The 17,834-nt window shown below is 40.7% G+C and overlaps 1 protein-coding gene across 2 annotated transcripts in view; it reads right to left on the reverse strand.

Annotated features, from left to right (window-relative positions):
• Positions 1 to 17,834, reverse strand: part of grik5.L (glutamate receptor, ionotropic, kainate 5 L homeolog) — a 136,111-nt gene that overhangs the window by 36,119 nt on the left and 82,158 nt on the right. For both annotated transcript variants that reach the window (XM_018226289.2, XM_041569535.1), the window contains 7 exons: positions 13,553 to 13,650; positions 11,344 to 11,509; positions 6,639 to 6,817; positions 4,857 to 4,910; positions 3,900 to 4,061; positions 2,266 to 2,418; positions 889 to 993 (listed from right to left, as the gene is read on the reverse strand). In XM_018226289.2, the coding sequence (XP_018081778.1) occupies positions 889 to 993; positions 2,266 to 2,418; positions 3,900 to 4,061; positions 4,857 to 4,910; positions 6,639 to 6,817; positions 11,344 to 11,509; positions 13,553 to 13,650 (917 nt within the window). The remainder of the gene's footprint in view (positions 1 to 888; positions 994 to 2,265; positions 2,419 to 3,899; positions 4,062 to 4,856; positions 4,911 to 6,638; positions 6,818 to 11,343; positions 11,510 to 13,552; positions 13,651 to 17,834) is intronic.

Here is a 17,834-nt window from a genome sequence, read left to right on the forward strand (position 1 = left end):
CCATTTCACCTTTTTTTATAACCATTTTTTTTGTTGCTGCTGTACATAGGCAAGTTTTACTTTTCTTCTACAAAACTGAATTTTAGCAAATTCTCTTCAACTTTATTTCCTTCCCACTATGGCGTTGTATTTTTGCCATCTCCCTTTCTTCCCATTAGCTTTTCTCTAAGTGAACGCGGCCAGGTATGGACTGGGAGTCAAAATAGGCCCTGGCATTCTAAGTACACAGAGGCCCAAACAGTCCTCCACCAGCCCACTAAATAGTGACTGTCTATGGGACCTTACTGCAGCCCCTCTGGCATTTGCCAGAACCCACAGATTGCCAGTCCGGGCCACAGCCAGACCAATGTCCAATGTTTCACTGCTAGATAATAATTGATCTTCAAACTAATACCCTACCACTTATTAAATTCAAAATGTCAACATGTATCTCTTTCACTTTCTAAATAAACAAGCCACAGATCTGTCATTCTCAGACTAACCAACCAAGCAGAATTTCCTATCAAAATAACTGACCACACTGTATCTCTAGAAGCATCTACAAGAATTCTGGCCACATTGCATTCTTCTTTTCCCATCTCTAATGTACACATTCCTTATTATTTGTACCAAATTAATCACTATCCCAGAGAAACTTTTTGCCTACAGGCAAATAATGCATGCTTTTTACTAAATCATATTGTTGCACACATACATTTGCATCAATGTTCCCTCTAAGGTGTGCTCTCATGCGCGCACACAAATTTTGTGTCCAGCACAAAGAATTTTGTGTGAAAAAACAACATTTTGGATAAATTCTGAACTGAGCACACAGTTTTTATTGTGTACATAGCCAAGAAGGAATTAGAGGGAACATTGATTTCCATGACTTTCCCTTGACAGTCTTACCTCTCGGTGCCCGTCGCCAGCCTTCTCCAGGATTCTCAAGGTGTAGTTTGTTCTCTGTCCTTTGCTATTAAATTCCACCCGTCCTGTAAGACCATCATACTCTACCTGGCAGAAGAGAATGTGTGAAACCGTTGGGACACAATAAAAAAAAAAGTAGAATGGAGAATGTAATAGGAAAATAATGAAACTGGTAGTACAACTGGGTAATATGGGAAATAGAAGTTGAGATGTCTAAAGAAGGGCTCGGACGGTAAAGTAAAGACTCTGGAAGAAAAATTAGCAATATCCACACCTTTGGCTCTGGGCTCACTGAAACCCAATAGGAACCACAGGGACAAATACTTTTCATCCCCACAGTCTCTCTTCAGGGGAATAAAAATAGAGACAGCAAGCAAACCCGATGGGAAGTATATATGGTCAGGTGAGAGTTATAACAGATTACATTTTATATGTACAAAATAGATCATTTCACCTAGGGTTTGTGGAATTCGAAAGACTTTTAGCTACTATACTACCTATATACAAAAGGATATAGCAAAGGACCTCCTTGTGACTTATGCAATATAGACCTGTCAACATATCCTTTGGTCACATATTCTTTCAATCACATACTGAAGCAGGAGCCCTTTCAGTAGTTTCCTGGCATAACCAACTGAACCCCTGCTGCTCTAATTCCATTAATATTTTCAGATGAGAAAACCCTTTCAGCTTCATTTCACCACACTATCAGTTCCTCAGCAGGAGAACCCAGAGCAGTATTCCCTATGGACACATATATTGTAGGCATGTGTGTGCGCATGTATGTAAGACTTATCAAGTCCTCTAAACGTCTCACAATAGAGCACAATAGAGTTGCACCACAAGGTAATTCTTGACGCACACCTTTCATAGGAAGCCTAACAATATGATACACAACAGAGACCATAGACAAGAGCAGTGTTGGAGAACGCTGTCATGGAAACCTATATACCCTTCAAAAAATGTACAATATATATGAAAGGTTCTCAATATTTAGGCTTGTTTTCATTTATATTATGTTGTTGAACTAGAATGCAGTGTACAGGTTTGGAGTTTGAGAACATATGGAAAGTTGGACATCAATAGGTGGTCATTCTGGAAGATAGATCAATCGTTTTGGTCAATATCACTATTAGCATGCTAAAGCTAATATGGTTAGTGCAAAGCTGTCCAGAAAAATGTCACAAAATCAGGGAGGGTAAACATATTGATATACCAGATAACAGAACTACACAGAAGCTGTCATAGCAGTTGGACTGGCCATCATTGGGATGGGTTTGGCATTGCTATGGCCTGTGAGACATTTGCCATGTGAAGCAGTATTGGGTAAACACCGTATTTAATACTTTATATCCTCACCATACGCAGGTAGTTCATGAGGCTGGTCCCATGCTGCCATATCTGAGATGTACTGCAGGACAGTTGTTTGACACCAATCTCCTGACTTCGGTTCAATTCCCGTACGGCACTAACCACTACATGCACTGCGTCAAACATCAGTGCAGAAGAGAGCTATGACAGAGAAAAAACATAAAACAAGGATGTTTATACAATATCCCTTTCCTTATTTGATCCCTAGATTTGTTCTTAAGATTGGTATTTGCCAGAGTGACTGCCCTGAGCCCTGGGGATACACCATTGGGAATAGTAGGTATGTAAGATGACAAGGAGGAACAGCTTAAAGGGATCTGTCATGATTTTTATGCGGGTTTTTTTGTTTCTATATTTCACTCTTTACATTACAAATCTACTGTATCAAATTTTATTCCTGAACCAACAAGTGCATTTTTTTTAGTTGTAATATTGGTGTGTAGGCAGCCATCTCAGGTCATTGTGCCTGATCGTGTGCTTTCAGAAAGAGCCAGCACTTCACAATGGCACTGCTTTCAGATAAGCTACTGTTTCTCCAACTCAGTGTAACTGAGTCACAGTGGGATTTGGATTTTTACTATTGAGTGCTATTTTCATATTTTCCAGGGAGCTGCTACCTTGTTACATTCCCATTGTTCTGATGGGGGGAGGGGTGATATCACTCCAACTTGCAGCAAAGAGTGACTGAAGTTAAAATCACATGGCTCAGAGCACATGAGAAACAAATAACATATCTAGCCCCATGTCAGATTTAAAAATTAATTATAAAAGAATCGGTATCCTCTTTTGAAAAACAGATTTCAATGCAGCATCATTCTGAAGCAGCACTATTAACTGATGCATTTTTTTTGCAACAGAATCAGTTTAAAGACTCCTTATATTTTATATAAATAAAGGGAACAAAGACTGTTTGCCCCTGGCTGCTGCATCATTTATAAACTTCTCTGATGCCACTTCCACCAATATTCACAACACACAACCCAGTGGTCTCACTTATGGCTGGCCCAGTTTACATGCTAAGTTCACACTCAACACAAGTCCAAGGTAAATGCAAAGACTAGGGGGCCGATTCACTAAGGGTCGAATATCGAGGGTTAATTAACCCTCGATATTCGACTAGGAATTAAAATCCTTCGACTTCGAATATCGAAGTCAAAGGATTTAGCGCAGATAGATTCGAAGGATTTTAATCCAACGATCGAAGGAATATCCTTCGATCAAAAAAAGTTAGCCAAGCCTATGGGGACCTTCCCCATAGGCTAACATTGACTTCGGTAGCTTTTAGATGGCGAACTAGGGGGTCGAAGTTTTTTCTAAAGAGACAGTACTTCGACTATCGAATGGTCGAATAGTCGAACGATTTTTAGTTCGAATCCTTCGATTCAAAGTCGTAGTCGAAGGTCGAAGTAGCCCATTCGATGGTCGAAGTAGCCCAAAAAAAAAACTTCAAAATTCGACGTTTTTTACCTTCGAATCCTTCACTCCAAGTTAGTGAATCGGCCCCTAGGTGTACACTTACATACTAAACCCACATACTCACTATAGGCCCATGCTATAGCTGTTTGGTACATGCATGTTCACATGCACCACCGACCCATCAAAAGTACTAAGTTTACACTTACCGCCGGCCCAAGGTATGTGGTAAGTTCACAGTTTTCTCTCCAAGACATGTTGAGGCTCCTTAGAAACTCCAGATAGAAAGGGTGACTGCTGTTATACATTGAAAAACCCAGGATGTTAGATTGGTCACTAACTATACCTTCCAGGGACAGCAAGGGGAAGTCCTATAGAGAAAACAGACCAGTGAAAATATCAGCTTCTACCAACTCAGTTACTGTCTATCACATTCTCCTTCTTAATGATTCAGTTTTAAAGGGAAATACTGCACAATGTAGGAAGTAGGAATTTCCTTTATTAACTTTCCTTTAGTAATTATTTTTAGTGTGTATGGAGCTTGTGATATGAACAGAATATTCTGTCTATATATGACTTTTAAAAAGGCAAGAAGGGGAGCCGACAAGATAACTTGGCAGTGGGAAATAGAGCTAGAGGGTAGGGCACATAAAAGGATTCTGTCATCAAAATAAAAAAGTGTTTCATTTTACCTGAAAACACTGTGTAATTATAGTAAAGGGGGTTATCCCAGGAATGATTTATTAGGTACGTGATTTAAAATGCCCTTTCTTGAACTAGAACTAGAACATAAAATGTTCCTGTACTATAGAACAAAGCAGGTTAAAACTCCCTATATATGAACAATTCATTAATATTTACTACATCACTGCTTGAACATTAAAACATACATGTCATATCTCTGGATTTTTACATCAGTTTTTTTTTATAATAAAATGGGGTACTTAAAAACAGGATCCTAATAAATATGTCCATATATGGCTGCTGTATCTTGGAAGAAAAGCAGCAGTCAGTGTCATAAAACCGCCAATATAAAGCTTTGCCATTATAGGGTCTTTGTTGCCCTTTAAAGGAAAATAAATAGGTGGAGGGGTCGTCAACCGTGCTTAAATACAGGTTATGTTTTCATACCAATATATCCAGACTATTTCCCTACCATTTCTTACCATTGTAGTCAGTATATACTTGTAATGAGCAGATGTCATCCCAAGCTCGGAAGCCTATGAAACAGAGATATGGAATAAGGAGCAGGAGAGACAGACAGGGATTGCCAATTAAAACAGGGAAAAACCAAATCATTAAAGCCCTGGCAGTTGAAATTGTGACTGTAACCAACACATCACCCATCTCAGTAAAACGTAAACCTCTAACTTTCCAACTGTAATACATTTTATTTCTAAAACAAAATGATTCGTAGTTCTTGCTGTTAGTTAGAACAAAATACTTATTATTCTAACTACAAACCATATCAACATATGTTTGTCTGTGACTATCGGGCTATTAGAGCTGAGTTTTATCCTTCAGCCCATTTTAGTTCATAATAATGTTACATATATTAAAAAATGTTGCAGATTGGTGCGTCAGCCATAGCTCCATGAATATACAGTATGCCCCATATGTCATATGTCTATATCAGGTTTGTGCTAAATGCCCTTCTATATCCACATTAAACATCCTTTCATAGTTACCTTAAAGGGATCCTGTCATCAGAAAACATGTTTTTTCAAAACGCATCAGTTAATAGTGCTACTCCAGCAGAATCTGCACTGAAATCCATTTCTCAAAAGAGCAACAGATTTTTTTATATTCAATTTTGAAATCTGACATGGGGCTAGACATTTTGTCAATTTCCCAGCTGCCCCTGGTCATGTGACTTGTGCCTGCACTTTAGGAGAGAAATGCTTTCTGGCAGGCTGCTGTTTTTCCTTCTCAATGTAACTGAATGTGTCTAAGTGGGACATGGGTTTTTACTATTGAGTGTTGTTTTTAGATCTACCAGGCAGTTGTTATCTTGTGTTAGGGAGCTGCTATCTGGTTACCTTCCCATTGTTCTTTTGTTTGGCTGCTGGGGGGGGAAAGGGAGGGGGGTGATATCACTCCAACTTGCAGTACAGCAGTAAAGAGTGATTGAAGTTTATCAGAGCACAAGTCACATGACTTGGGGCAGCTGGGAAATTGACAATATGTCTAGCCCCATGTCAGATTTTCAAAATTGAATCTAAAAAAATCTGTTTGCTCTTTTGAGAAATGGATTTCAGTGCAGAACTTTAACTGATTCATTTTGAAAAATCTTTTTTTCCCATGACAGCATCCCTTTAAATATCCATTCACATTCATCTTGACCTTCCCTTAAAGGATAAGTAAGCCTTAAAAATAAGTGAATGTAAAATTGACGAGTTGTGCTATTATAAGAACTTTTGCGATGTATATTCATTGTATTTTTTTTATTCCAAGATATTAAAGGGATCATGTACTGTTAACATCAATGAATTTTGTTACAACAACGCCACCCGTTGGTCATTTTCGAACCGGTCTGACCACCAAGTAGTCAAGGAAGTTATCAGGAGAAAGAAAGAGGCTGCTCTGATGTTGTTCTGGTTAGGAAAAAATTTGAAACCTTTCACAAATCTTTCCTAACTTGAAAAACATCAGACAACTTCCTTGACTACTTGGTAGACAGACTTGTCAGAAAATGACCAGCAGGTGGCACTGGTGTAACAAAATTCATTCATGTTAACAGTACATGAATACTTTAATATCTTGGAATTGAAAGAAAATAAATAATGAATGTACATTGCAAACGTTCTTAGAATAGCACCCTCATCAATTTTACATTCACTTATTTCTAAGGTTTTCTTATTCTTTAAATTAAAACCAACTGCAGCCTCTCCTTCAAGCAGTACCCTTGTCTTATTCCCGACCCGCACCTATAGACTACATTTGCTGACCTTCTTGAGAATGAGGTGTGACACAGTTGTATTGGCATCAATAATAATGGTAGACACTTTATCATCGCGGATCTCCTTCAGCAGCGGCGTTGGGTCATTGGATTCGTCCAACATCCTCACAGAAAGAGTGTCCTTTGAGATGAGGAACTGGCGGACAAGCTCCTCCAACCTCAATAAACCTGGCAACAAGTGCAGGAGATATTAGGACAGTTGTATGTGACAGCAGGGGCAGCAAAAAGACCTGGTAGGAATGAGAAAGAAGAACTGATATGTTGTGATATCAAGTTGATATCACAACATATCAGTTCTTCTTTCTCATTCCTACCTGTCAACAATGGAGAAAGAAACAATTGACATGAGAAAAAGAATAGGCATAACATACTAACATTCTGCCTCTTCAATAAACATACTAGTCTGGGGTACTTTGATGGAGAGCACCCCAACACCATATTTTTCATCTCCCAGCTAGTCATTGCATGAGCTTGACACATGCAGTATAGCAAATCTTGTGGAAGTTTTACCAATGTTCAGATTCGGACTAGGGGGTCCGTGCCCACCGGGACTGCAAGATTCGGTCCCACACCCCCCCGGGCCCCAGCCTCAACACTCCTTCATTCCAATTAGGAATGCACCGAATCCACTATTTGGGATTCGGCTGGATCCCTGAATCATTCATGAAAGATTCTACTGAAACCCGAACCGAATCGGAATCCTAATTTGCATGTTCATTCTCGAATCCTTCAGATTTGCATATGAAAATTAGGGGCGGGAAAGGAAAAAGTGGCAAAAGCTATTTTTACTTCCTTGTTTTGTAGAGAAAAATCACGTGATTTCACTTCCTGCTCCTAATCTGCGTATGAAAAGTAGGATTCGGATTCGGATTCAGTTTGGCCAGGCACAAGGATTCGGCGGAATCCGAATCCTGTTGAATCCCAAACTGTATCCCGAACTGTCTCCTGGATTCGGTGCATCCCTAATCCCAGTACCCCCACCAGTACATACCTCTTCAATTAGCTCTTCTCAAACAGGGCAGAGGGAGGGACAGCACTACCGTAATCTAATGTGGTCATGGGGATCAGGTCTGGGCTGGCGGGCCCATGGCGGCCAGGGCCCTCAAGTTTTTTCCAGGTGTCCTGCTAGCCCAGTCTGACCGTGGTAGCTCAAAAATTTGAGCTATTTCAATTTTTTACATTTTACATTACATTTTTTATATTTGGATTGTATAAGGAATAAGCAAGCATTCACATTTTTTTTAATTAGCATTTATTCGACGTAGAAAAAACCTCTAACATTACACAAACTCAAATTTGATAAACAGGCCTCTAGGAGTAGACTACCTGTGAGATGAAAAAAGATGGCGGCTTGTTGCTTCCCACCCAGTAACCCAGACGAGTGCACTGAACAGGGACAGAAGGTAAGCATTTTACCAACTGAAACCCCCAATTATTTTACCTTTTGATGAATAGTGTGCAAAGACACTCATTGACTCTAGGAAACCGTGGAACTACCAAGAGCCTGAACATGGTGGCAATTCTGTTGCAGTCAGGGCAAAAGAATTTTGATTTCTGTCCAAAATTGCACTCTGCATTGTGTTCGTATATGGTTTTCTAAGATAAACAAATGCCATAGGAACTGCAGGCAAAAAGTTATCTCTGCGGCACACACAATTTTAATGAGAGACTCATTAGCTTTTGAGTCAGATAATGTGACAAAGTGCGCACAAGACTTACAGCCAGACATATTTTCACAGCTCCTAAAATACCACAGAGCAGGAGGTCACATCTGCAGCATGGCAACTAGGTGAAGAAAAACTGTGATTTCATTCCAGAGACATAAATAATACTATAAAAGCTCTAATAAAAGCACTTTGCGCTCTTAGGAATTATCACCTAGCAATCTGGGGATTATGACTCCACACTAGGGGAATTTGACAATACACAATCACAGTGATTAGATCAAAACTGACCAAAAATGTATATCATTTATTACTGTTGATAAAGTCAGTATCAGCTCTGATTTGAGGGGCCCCTCCCACCGTGCAGAATGCACTCCTACTAACTTCTTAAAATGTATGTGCTTGCTTTCTTATACACTTTCTGAATTTTGTTTTTTATTCTCAGAAAAGCCTATCCCCAATCCCCTAAACTGATTTAATATTTTCCCTTAGAAATAAAGTTCTAGAGGGCCAATTCAAGAAAAATCTTTCTTTCCTTTTAAAACCATCCTATAATTTAAGAGTAGTTTAGGTGTGTCAAAAATTTACGCAAGGGTGAATTGTGTAATAACACGTATCAGGGCCCATGTTTTCCGGAGAACATTTTGGCGGAGGGCAATGCAGGAAGGCTGGGGAGGGGAAAACAACTAAACAAATATTGTCCAGCATGTAGGCTTCGCTGTTGCTTGTACATTCCTAAGGTGTATAATAATATTTGTATTTTGTTTATTTGTGAATTGATTTCCAGAACTCCCTTTATTTCCTGTTATGGACTAAGATAAGACCTTGCTTTCTTTCATTGCTCCATACAGACAATAACACAGAATATGTACATATTGTGTTCTTGGCCACCCCTGCTTTACTCCCCAACAAAACCACAAGTGTTTGGCAAGCTTGAAGGTCTTTATTCAAGGGGCCATAAATCCACAGCAATGGGCACCTCTGTGCAGCAGTTCCTTTCCAACACAGCAGGTGTCACTCTGCAGATTTCCAAATAAGAGCAAACAGTGTTAGGGTACAATGGCCGAGGATGCAAATGTAACGGCATCCACAAATATAAGAGGGAGACATAAAGTCAGGAGCAGGTGATCTGCATTTTCCCTAATAGTCAGATCAGTAGAGATAGCTCCTTACTGACGATGGCACAAGGGAAATTCTGTATGTTTGATCTGCCATTATTTTACAGCATCAAAGTATTCAAAACTACCTTCTGCTGACCCCTATAGTGAATGGGTTAAGCCTCAAATTGTGCTTCGCCATCATTATACTTTATTTTTATAGTGCCAGCCGGTTATGCAGAGATTTACATGCATGTCAGGTAGTTCTTGATGGAAAACATGGAAGAACTTATATGCAAAGATATTAGAAGCAGGGGTGTATTAATATTTAGGCACTTGATGGGCCATGCCTAAGTAGGCAGATTTTGGGTGGGTACCTTTTGTCACAGCTATCAGTACATGCACAGGACAGAACCCCTATTGCCAAGTGCTTTTATACAGATTCTAGAACATCGTGGTGGGGCTTCTAATACCCCCAAATTGTGAGGCCCTGCTTCACATTATAATGAAGCTGCAAAGGGCCCCAAACCCCAAATACAAATATACCCCAAATATAACAGATGAAATCACCAGGGACTATAAGTAAGCATATTTTTCATTAGTTATTTCTGGCTCGTGTATATGATAAAGATGGAGTTTATCTTCACTGGACAGCTACTTTCTACATTCCTGAACCAGACCCGTTTTTGCCTCCTCTTTGCTGCATAGTCTTTTCTGGCTAATTACTTATGCTTAACACTGGTAGGTATATGACATATCCAAACATGGACTATCATCAGCATGGAAATGTTCCTTTCTCCCCAAGAATAGAATGCAGCGGGGCTGCCTATTTGTTACCTACTTCCTCTAAAAAAACTAACAGCATGCCTGTCATGTTTTATGCTTGATATTCTATCCATCTGTAGAACAGATGGGAGAACAACACAAAGTCAAAAAGTCACAGATCCTCCAGCTAGATGACAATGCTTAATCAATGTTTGCTTGAGCTAATTAGCAGAGTAGGTAAAATGAGAAAGATAAACAAAGGCAGAGTCATCAAGACCTTGGTAGTTTTCAATGCATGTACATTTAAGAAAAAAAAAACTGTCATCCATGTGTAAAATTGGAGGTGGAGTAGATTACTTATTGAAGAGTGGTGGAAAATCAAGAACTGATAGACCAGATAGAAGAGTGATAGGCTGTATGTACAGTTCATATCACAATAAGGGTGAAGTCACATGGAGCTACTAGTAGCTAGGGTTTCCACCTTTTCTGGAAAAAAAGACCGGCCTTCCTATATAGTTATCTTTTTTCCCTATTAATAACATTGAGATCAGCCATCATTATTACCGGCCAGGCTGGTAAAATACCGGCCAGGTGGCAACTGTACTAGTAGCCAGGCCTGGATTTGTGTGAGGCCACAAAGGGCCTGGGCCTAGCGTGGCAAGATTTTAGGAACAAAATGCTGCCCAGCCGCAATCTAAGAAGCACTGGGGATGCATTCTCCTGTATGTGTAATCTATAGTGCTCCAATGCATGCCCGGGGGGGGCGGACTCTAGGACCCCAAGGCCTAGGAGGGCCCAAGGCTGAAATCCGGGCCTGCTAGTAGCAGCTACTTATTATGGCTACAAAGTGTCCAAAATACCCTGCCATAGACAACACTGAGACTTGCCACTGCTAAGGTTCGTGGCAGAGGGGGAGATTAGTCGCCCAGTGACAAATCTTCTCTACTGCAGGCGACTAATCTCCCCAAATGCCTTCCTGCCGGCAATTATATGAATTGCTGGCGGTTTGGCATATGAATCGCTTCGGATTTTCAAAGTCGCCGAAGTTGCCTCACGAGGAAACTTTGTGCCCATAACACCATCACTTTGCACCTGATTTATTACACCTTCACATTTACACTTATCACCCTAAATATGTTGGTACTGTGTAAAATATACTGCCCCGTACATTCGGCCTTGGCACAGATAAGGCTGGTGGAGGGGTTGTGGAAGGATTTCAGGATATGAGACACTGCCAGGCTGATGTCCTCATTGCTGGGGTACAGGCTGACTGAAGCAAACCTCAGGTATTGGAGTTTGGGAGCTTCTTCTGGACCCACCTTTATATGAGGGATCTGGGGGTCAAGACACAAATACAGAAGAATTAGAGAAAGAGTAAATGGAACATAAGAGACTGTGATTAGAGGAGACAATAGAAACTGAAGGAAGAGCCTTAAGGTTAAATGATGTTTGCAAGGAACGGGAGGGAGCCAACATGAGGGGGCGGGATAATGGGAGAAATTTGTCAGATGGGACAGAACTGGAAATGGAATGATGTGAAAAGACCTGGGGGGGGCAGGGGGAGGATATGAAGATGAAGACATTATCATGTAATTATATTATACATACAAACAAGATCACATCTCCCCTCAAAGACTTATGATTAAACAATAATTCTAACGAGGCAAAAATCAGTCCCTAAATACCCTCTTTTTCCTCCGCGGCGCTGATGTGTTTGTATAAAAGGAAGGTTAAGCGGGAGCAGCTCGGAACAAACAAGAGCAGTCGGATTTTATATTTATCTGCTCTCTTCTCTATCTCCTTTCTATGGCATTTATTCTGTATATTCTGCAGCAATTCTGCTATGCTTCATGGTTGAGCTGCTACCTTATAACAGAGTATTCAGTGGTCATTGGTTTCCTATCCCATCACTGCAGGATCTAGAGCCCTTAACTGAATTCATTAGCTGAGTAATTGATATAGATACATTATAAAAAAAAAAAAAAAGGAACGACACTGGAGATGTTTGAAAATGAATATTTGAATGCATAAATATTTGTTAACAGAAACATGCCAAGCCATTTGTATTGGAATTAACCCTTTAGTGTTTCCAAGTTACAGTGGATAAATAATGTGTTTATAAATTTAGTGAGCCTTCCTTCCTTCTTTTTAAAGGGGAAGTAAAGTTTGTTATTGTCACTAGCAACCACACTGCTTGCTGCTCCTGAAGCATTCATTCTCCATGAATATATACAGTCACAGAACAGGTCTCCTAGTGGTCATAATTACAAAGTGCTGGTATTATTGCAGTCAGGAACGCCTTCCCCAAGGCAAACAATATATCAGCTCCCACTCATTTTTATAAATGCAGATATCTAAGGGGATAACAAGCAGCTGCTGGGTCTGCTGCCTATATTATTATACCCATGCGAACATAAGAACATTCTGTGCAAGCAATAGTCAATTCTGTAATGCTTACAGTTTTAGGGGGCAAAAGGTGTAGCATAAAAACCAGTTGTCTTCAGATTTTTTTTGTTTAAATCCCCCTCTGAGTTCCGTCATTTGGTTTGGATCCCCCTTAATGCATACAAGGTTATATATCATATGTAGTTCTGTAAACATTTAGGACAGTGTTTACCCCAAATCTCACCCTTACTGGCCTTCAAGCTGGGCTTTGAGGGGTATCTTGGAGAGCTGGAGAACTAGATGTTACTGGGCCCCACAGAAAAATTAATTTAGGGCCCCAAAGTATTGATAAATTGGCCTATTCTACCAAGATATATTACAATTGATCATTAATTAGGCCTCATTGTGCCACCTGCAACTGCAGGATCTGCTTCCTCTGTAGTTACGCCCCTGGCTGGCAGTAATATAACAGTACTTCGACTAAGCCCCTTAGTTTCTTCTCCAGGCCCCCCTAGGGGACAACTTCACAGTTGTGTTATACAGTAAAGTAATTGTGCATGCAGTCTCTATAGAGAGTAAGTTGAAAGGCAGGAGGAAACGAGTAGAACTCTGGTCACTGGGAAGGGACTCCTCAAATGAAGGGTAAGAAATAAATTCTGTGCATGCAGGTATATATTTCTAGTAGAAAATGCTCTGAATGAGTTAATGAATGCTGCAGCCAGTTGCCAAAATGTTTACATGTGGGCAGTAAAGGTGTTGACAGGCAGAAGTGAATGCAGCAAGGGCAATGCGGTTTTATAAACACATGATACAGTGAAGCAGACAGATACAACGATTGCCACCCTTGCGACTGCCAAACTACAAATCCCAGCCACCTCTCAACCAATTTAATTGGTAGAGGATGTTGGGAGCTGTTGTTGGAAAACGGCTGTTTAGGCATTTAGCTGGCCCTGATTTTTGCAACCTCTGGGTTTACACATAGGCTTTCTCACCTCCTTCTCCCCGCAGATGTGGCTGACCGTGGAAGCAGAGGCTGGGCTGGTGGAGGGTCCAAGAACGGAGACCACCCCTTTAGGCAATATCTGACACACTGCAAAATACAGAAGGAAGGGAAGAAACAAACAGAAGGAGATGTATTATTCATCAATACTGTCATTGAATCTGTGATCCCCTCGTTGTTCATTTGTCTCTGTATAGTTGTCCTCTTCTCAGCACGAATGATTCCAGGTGTAGACACCTGCCTTATAGCACTTATCAGCTTTGGGTATATCAGCCATTACAATTAGGTCCCTCCCTCTGTCCTAATTTTATTATTCTCATTTATTTACTGTATATAGTGCCAACATATCAGAAGGGTTATACAAAGATAATACAGCATTCACTGCTTACAATCTAAGCCCCTATTTCATTCATACATGGTGTGGTCAGTTTTATTAGGAACCAGTTAACTTGTCTGTCCGTATATAAGGAAGGAAAATAGAGTGCCGACTTGAACCCCATGCAGGCATGAGGGATAGCAAGCACATGCCTTGAAAACAATGTCCTGTTTCAGAATTAAATTCAAAATTGTCTTGTAGTAATCGATTCTTTCCCATCATTCTTCATCATTATTTTAGATTTTCCTCATCTGTGCTAGTTCCTTAATAGCCCCTCCTCATTATGCCTCTTGCCTCACTCCCCTTATGCCCCTTTTCCTTTTCACTGTCCAACTGTTTTCCTTTTCCACTGTCATTGTCTTCATGATCTCCTCTCGGTGCCCCTTGTGATCATCCTATCCAAGTGCCATTATGTTTTCCTCCAGGTTAATGCCATTTCTCCCTATTCCAGATTTTCCCTTCTTCATGGTAGCCAACCCTGCCACAATTCCCTTCTCATCCAACTTTCTGTGAAAAGCTTGAGCTCCAGGATCTTCTACAGTTTCTTTGTGCGGCTCCCCTCTCTTGTTCTCACCTCTTGCATCAGCATTGTGTGCACCACCATTTGGACACACTCCTTAAGCATTGATTCCTTCTCTTTAAGGGGCAAATTCACTAAGATGCGAAGTTGCGCCAGGCGCAACTTCGCCGCACTTCACCGCACTTCGCCAGGCGTAGTTTCGCCAGGGCTCCGCAAATTCACTAAAATCCGAAGTTGCGCACAGGGGTAGCGTAAGGTTGCGAAGTTGCGCTAGCGTTGATTCGCTATATAAAGCGAAGTTACGCTAGCGAAGGCTAATTTGCATACGGCGCGAAATTCAAATTTCAATGGAGGAACACGTATCTGCACTACAAATGCCTAGAAAACCTTCAAATCAGCAAATAAAAATTTTATTTTGCCCTACACATGTGCCCACTGTCTAGGTAAGTTGCCATGAGTCAGGAAATGTAGGGGGGAGGAAGGGGAGCCCCAAAAAATTTTCGATCTTTTTCAGCCTATCAGCCATCATGTAGAAAACACGCCAGCGTTTTTTTGGGACTTAGAAAAAAAATTTACTTTTTTTTAAACAATCCCTATCTACTCTATTGTGCTTCGCCAGGTCTAAGGTGGCGAAGGAAGTCTAGCGTAAAAGGTAGCGTTCAGTACACTGCGCAAGTTAGTGAATTTGCGTAGTTTCGTCGCTAGCAAAAATTCGCCTGGCGTAAGGTTGCGAAGTAACACTAGCGAAACTACGCCAGCGTTCGTTAGTGAATTTGCGCAGTAGCGAAAATGCCAAACGCTAGCGAATTAACGCTAGCGTTCGGCGCTTCGCGGCTTAGTGAATTTGCCCCTAAGTCTCCTTGTGCTCCATCACTTCCTTTTAAACTTTTACAATCTTTTTATTTAACCTTGTGGTTCAACAACATCACTGCATTTTGGCACTATTCCCTCTGTTTCATGTCCTAAATTGATGCAGCTCCTTTTGCAAATCTCTCTCACAGTGTTGTCTAACAATGCATCACTATCAGCCATTCTTTTTATGTCACTTATTGTCCGAGCCTACTCACAGCAACTGCAGTGCTTCATAACACTGCCTCAGTCTGTAATAGCCATACTCCTTTGTCACTGTGAACCTCTGCAATGCCCACATCTAATTCTCAATTGTCCATGGTTTCTCAACTCCAAAGTCCTCTCCGACACACTCTTGTCATATTCCACCTGTTCTCTTTTCTGTTTTGTGCCCTCAATGCTTCACAACTTTACAGCACATCAACTCTTTAATAAACATCAGCTTTAAGAAGCACTTTCCTAGATCAGGGTCACCTTGCTACATAAACTGCTGCATCCTTACAGTGTTGGGTGTTACTACATATAATAATGCTGTATATAAAAACTTCAGAGGTGCTGTGTCCATGACACACTACATAAAACTTTTAATCTCCATATAAATCTTTGACGTTAGTAGAGACAAGACACAGTGTGGTGCTATTTTATTTTATATGTATTTATGCAAGGTCTGTGAAGTATTAGGTATAATGGTATTTTCCTGACATCATATAGTGTAGGCAGTTGGATACATAAGATAGAATTTCCTACACTTGTGCCTCCAGTGGCAGTATTGCATTTTATGAGGAATGAAATACAGCGAGATTGCACTGAAGGAAATGAGGACTGGAAATCCTTTATAGAATCTCAAGGTACCCAAAAGGGAGGAGTGGAACCTGGACAGAATTTCAAAAAAAACATGAAAGGAGGAAGACCATGGATAGAATCCCAAGGTGCAGGAAAAGAAAGAGTGAGACCTTGGGTTGAATCTCAAACAAAAAGGCAAAGGAGGAGGAAGACACTTAATAGAAACCCAAGGTGGCAGAAATGGAGTAGGTATAGGAAAAGGAGGAGTTGAACCCAAGGTACAAGAAAAGGACAATGGATAACTCTCAAATTGCACATAAATGAGAAAGGAGGCCCCAGACGGGAATTCAAGGCACAATAATATGAGAAAGGAGACACTAGAAATTTTAGGTGCAGTAATTCAATCGGAACTCAAGGTGTAGGCCAAAGAGAAAAAGCAGGGGGACCATGGACACAATATTAAGGTAAAAAAATGGAAGTGGGAGACCCTGGATAGAATCTCAAGGCAAAGGAAATGAGGAAGGAGTCCTTAACTATAATCTTAAGGTGCTGTGAAATGAGGAAGAAGACCTCTAAAAGTGAAGGAGAGAGACACAAAGTACTGTAGAAACCTAAGATGCAGGAATAGAATAGAAACGCAAGCTGTAATGAATGAAAGAAACAAAGAATCATGAGCTTCATGGAAAGAATCTGATCAATAAATAAAATGACAGGATGCAGGTATAGGAGGGGTGGCTTCCTAGAACGGATATCAACATGCAGTAGAAGAAAGACTATGGACTATGATAGAATCTCAAGGTGCATAGGCCAGCAGACAGCAGGTGAAAGGGGAAGTTTTATAGGTGCAGAGGAAGACGGATGACAAAGAAGATCGGAAATTGTGCTGGTTACAAGAATGTAAAACCTGAATGAGGAGAAATTGGTTGAATATATTAAAGGGGCAAAGAGATCAAGTGTGGTAAGGACAAAGAAGTATTACTCAAATTCAGCAATCAGTTACAGATGTGTCCATGATTGTCACAATGTCTGTTGTCCTGGAAGTAGTTTGAGTTAAGATAATTAGTCATGCTGGTGTACACAAGGAGAATAAATCAGCAGTGTCACACTAACAGCATGGCTGCTGTTATGGGCTACAACTCCAGCAATTTCTTTGACTAAGGATGCTTTCTACATTCACTTAAGAACTTTAAGTTTACCATAACTGGTTTGGAAATTCCAAGGTACAAGCAGACCAGTCAGTGCGAGGGAAATGATGGGGTGAATTATTATATTATTAGGAACGTCCAATTAAGGCAAAACCTATCCTCCTTAATTATAGTCACTTAATTAAATCAGTTTTAGCTAGTCACTGGCTCTTGTGCCCTGCAATGGTTCTGTAGCTCAACAACATCAACATAATTCATATATTCCCAATCCCTGTGTAACAGGAAAGAACTATGCAGGCTGTATCATTTCCCCTAGAGACAAATCCCATTGGGGAGTCTTGAAGAAGTGGACACAGTCAGTACTATGGGTGGTCCCCCATACTGGTAGACATGTTTCTGTAGGAGAAAGCAGGTTTTTCTGTGGGAAAGCTACAAAGGCTGGACCTAGGGTGGCAAATTTCTAGGGACAGTCAGGCCCGCACTGGCAATCTGTGGGTTCTGGCAAATGCCAGAGGGGCTGCTATAAGGTGCCATAGAAAGTCAGTATTTAGTGGGCTGGTGGGGGCTGCTTGGACCTCTATGTGGGCTGATTGGGCCTCTG

Source organism: Xenopus laevis, chromosome 7L, assembly GCF_017654675.1.
Source record: "Xenopus laevis strain J_2021 chromosome 7L, Xenopus_laevis_v10.1, whole genome shotgun sequence".
NCBI classification, from domain to species: domain Eukaryota; kingdom Metazoa; phylum Chordata; class Amphibia; order Anura; family Pipidae; genus Xenopus; species Xenopus laevis.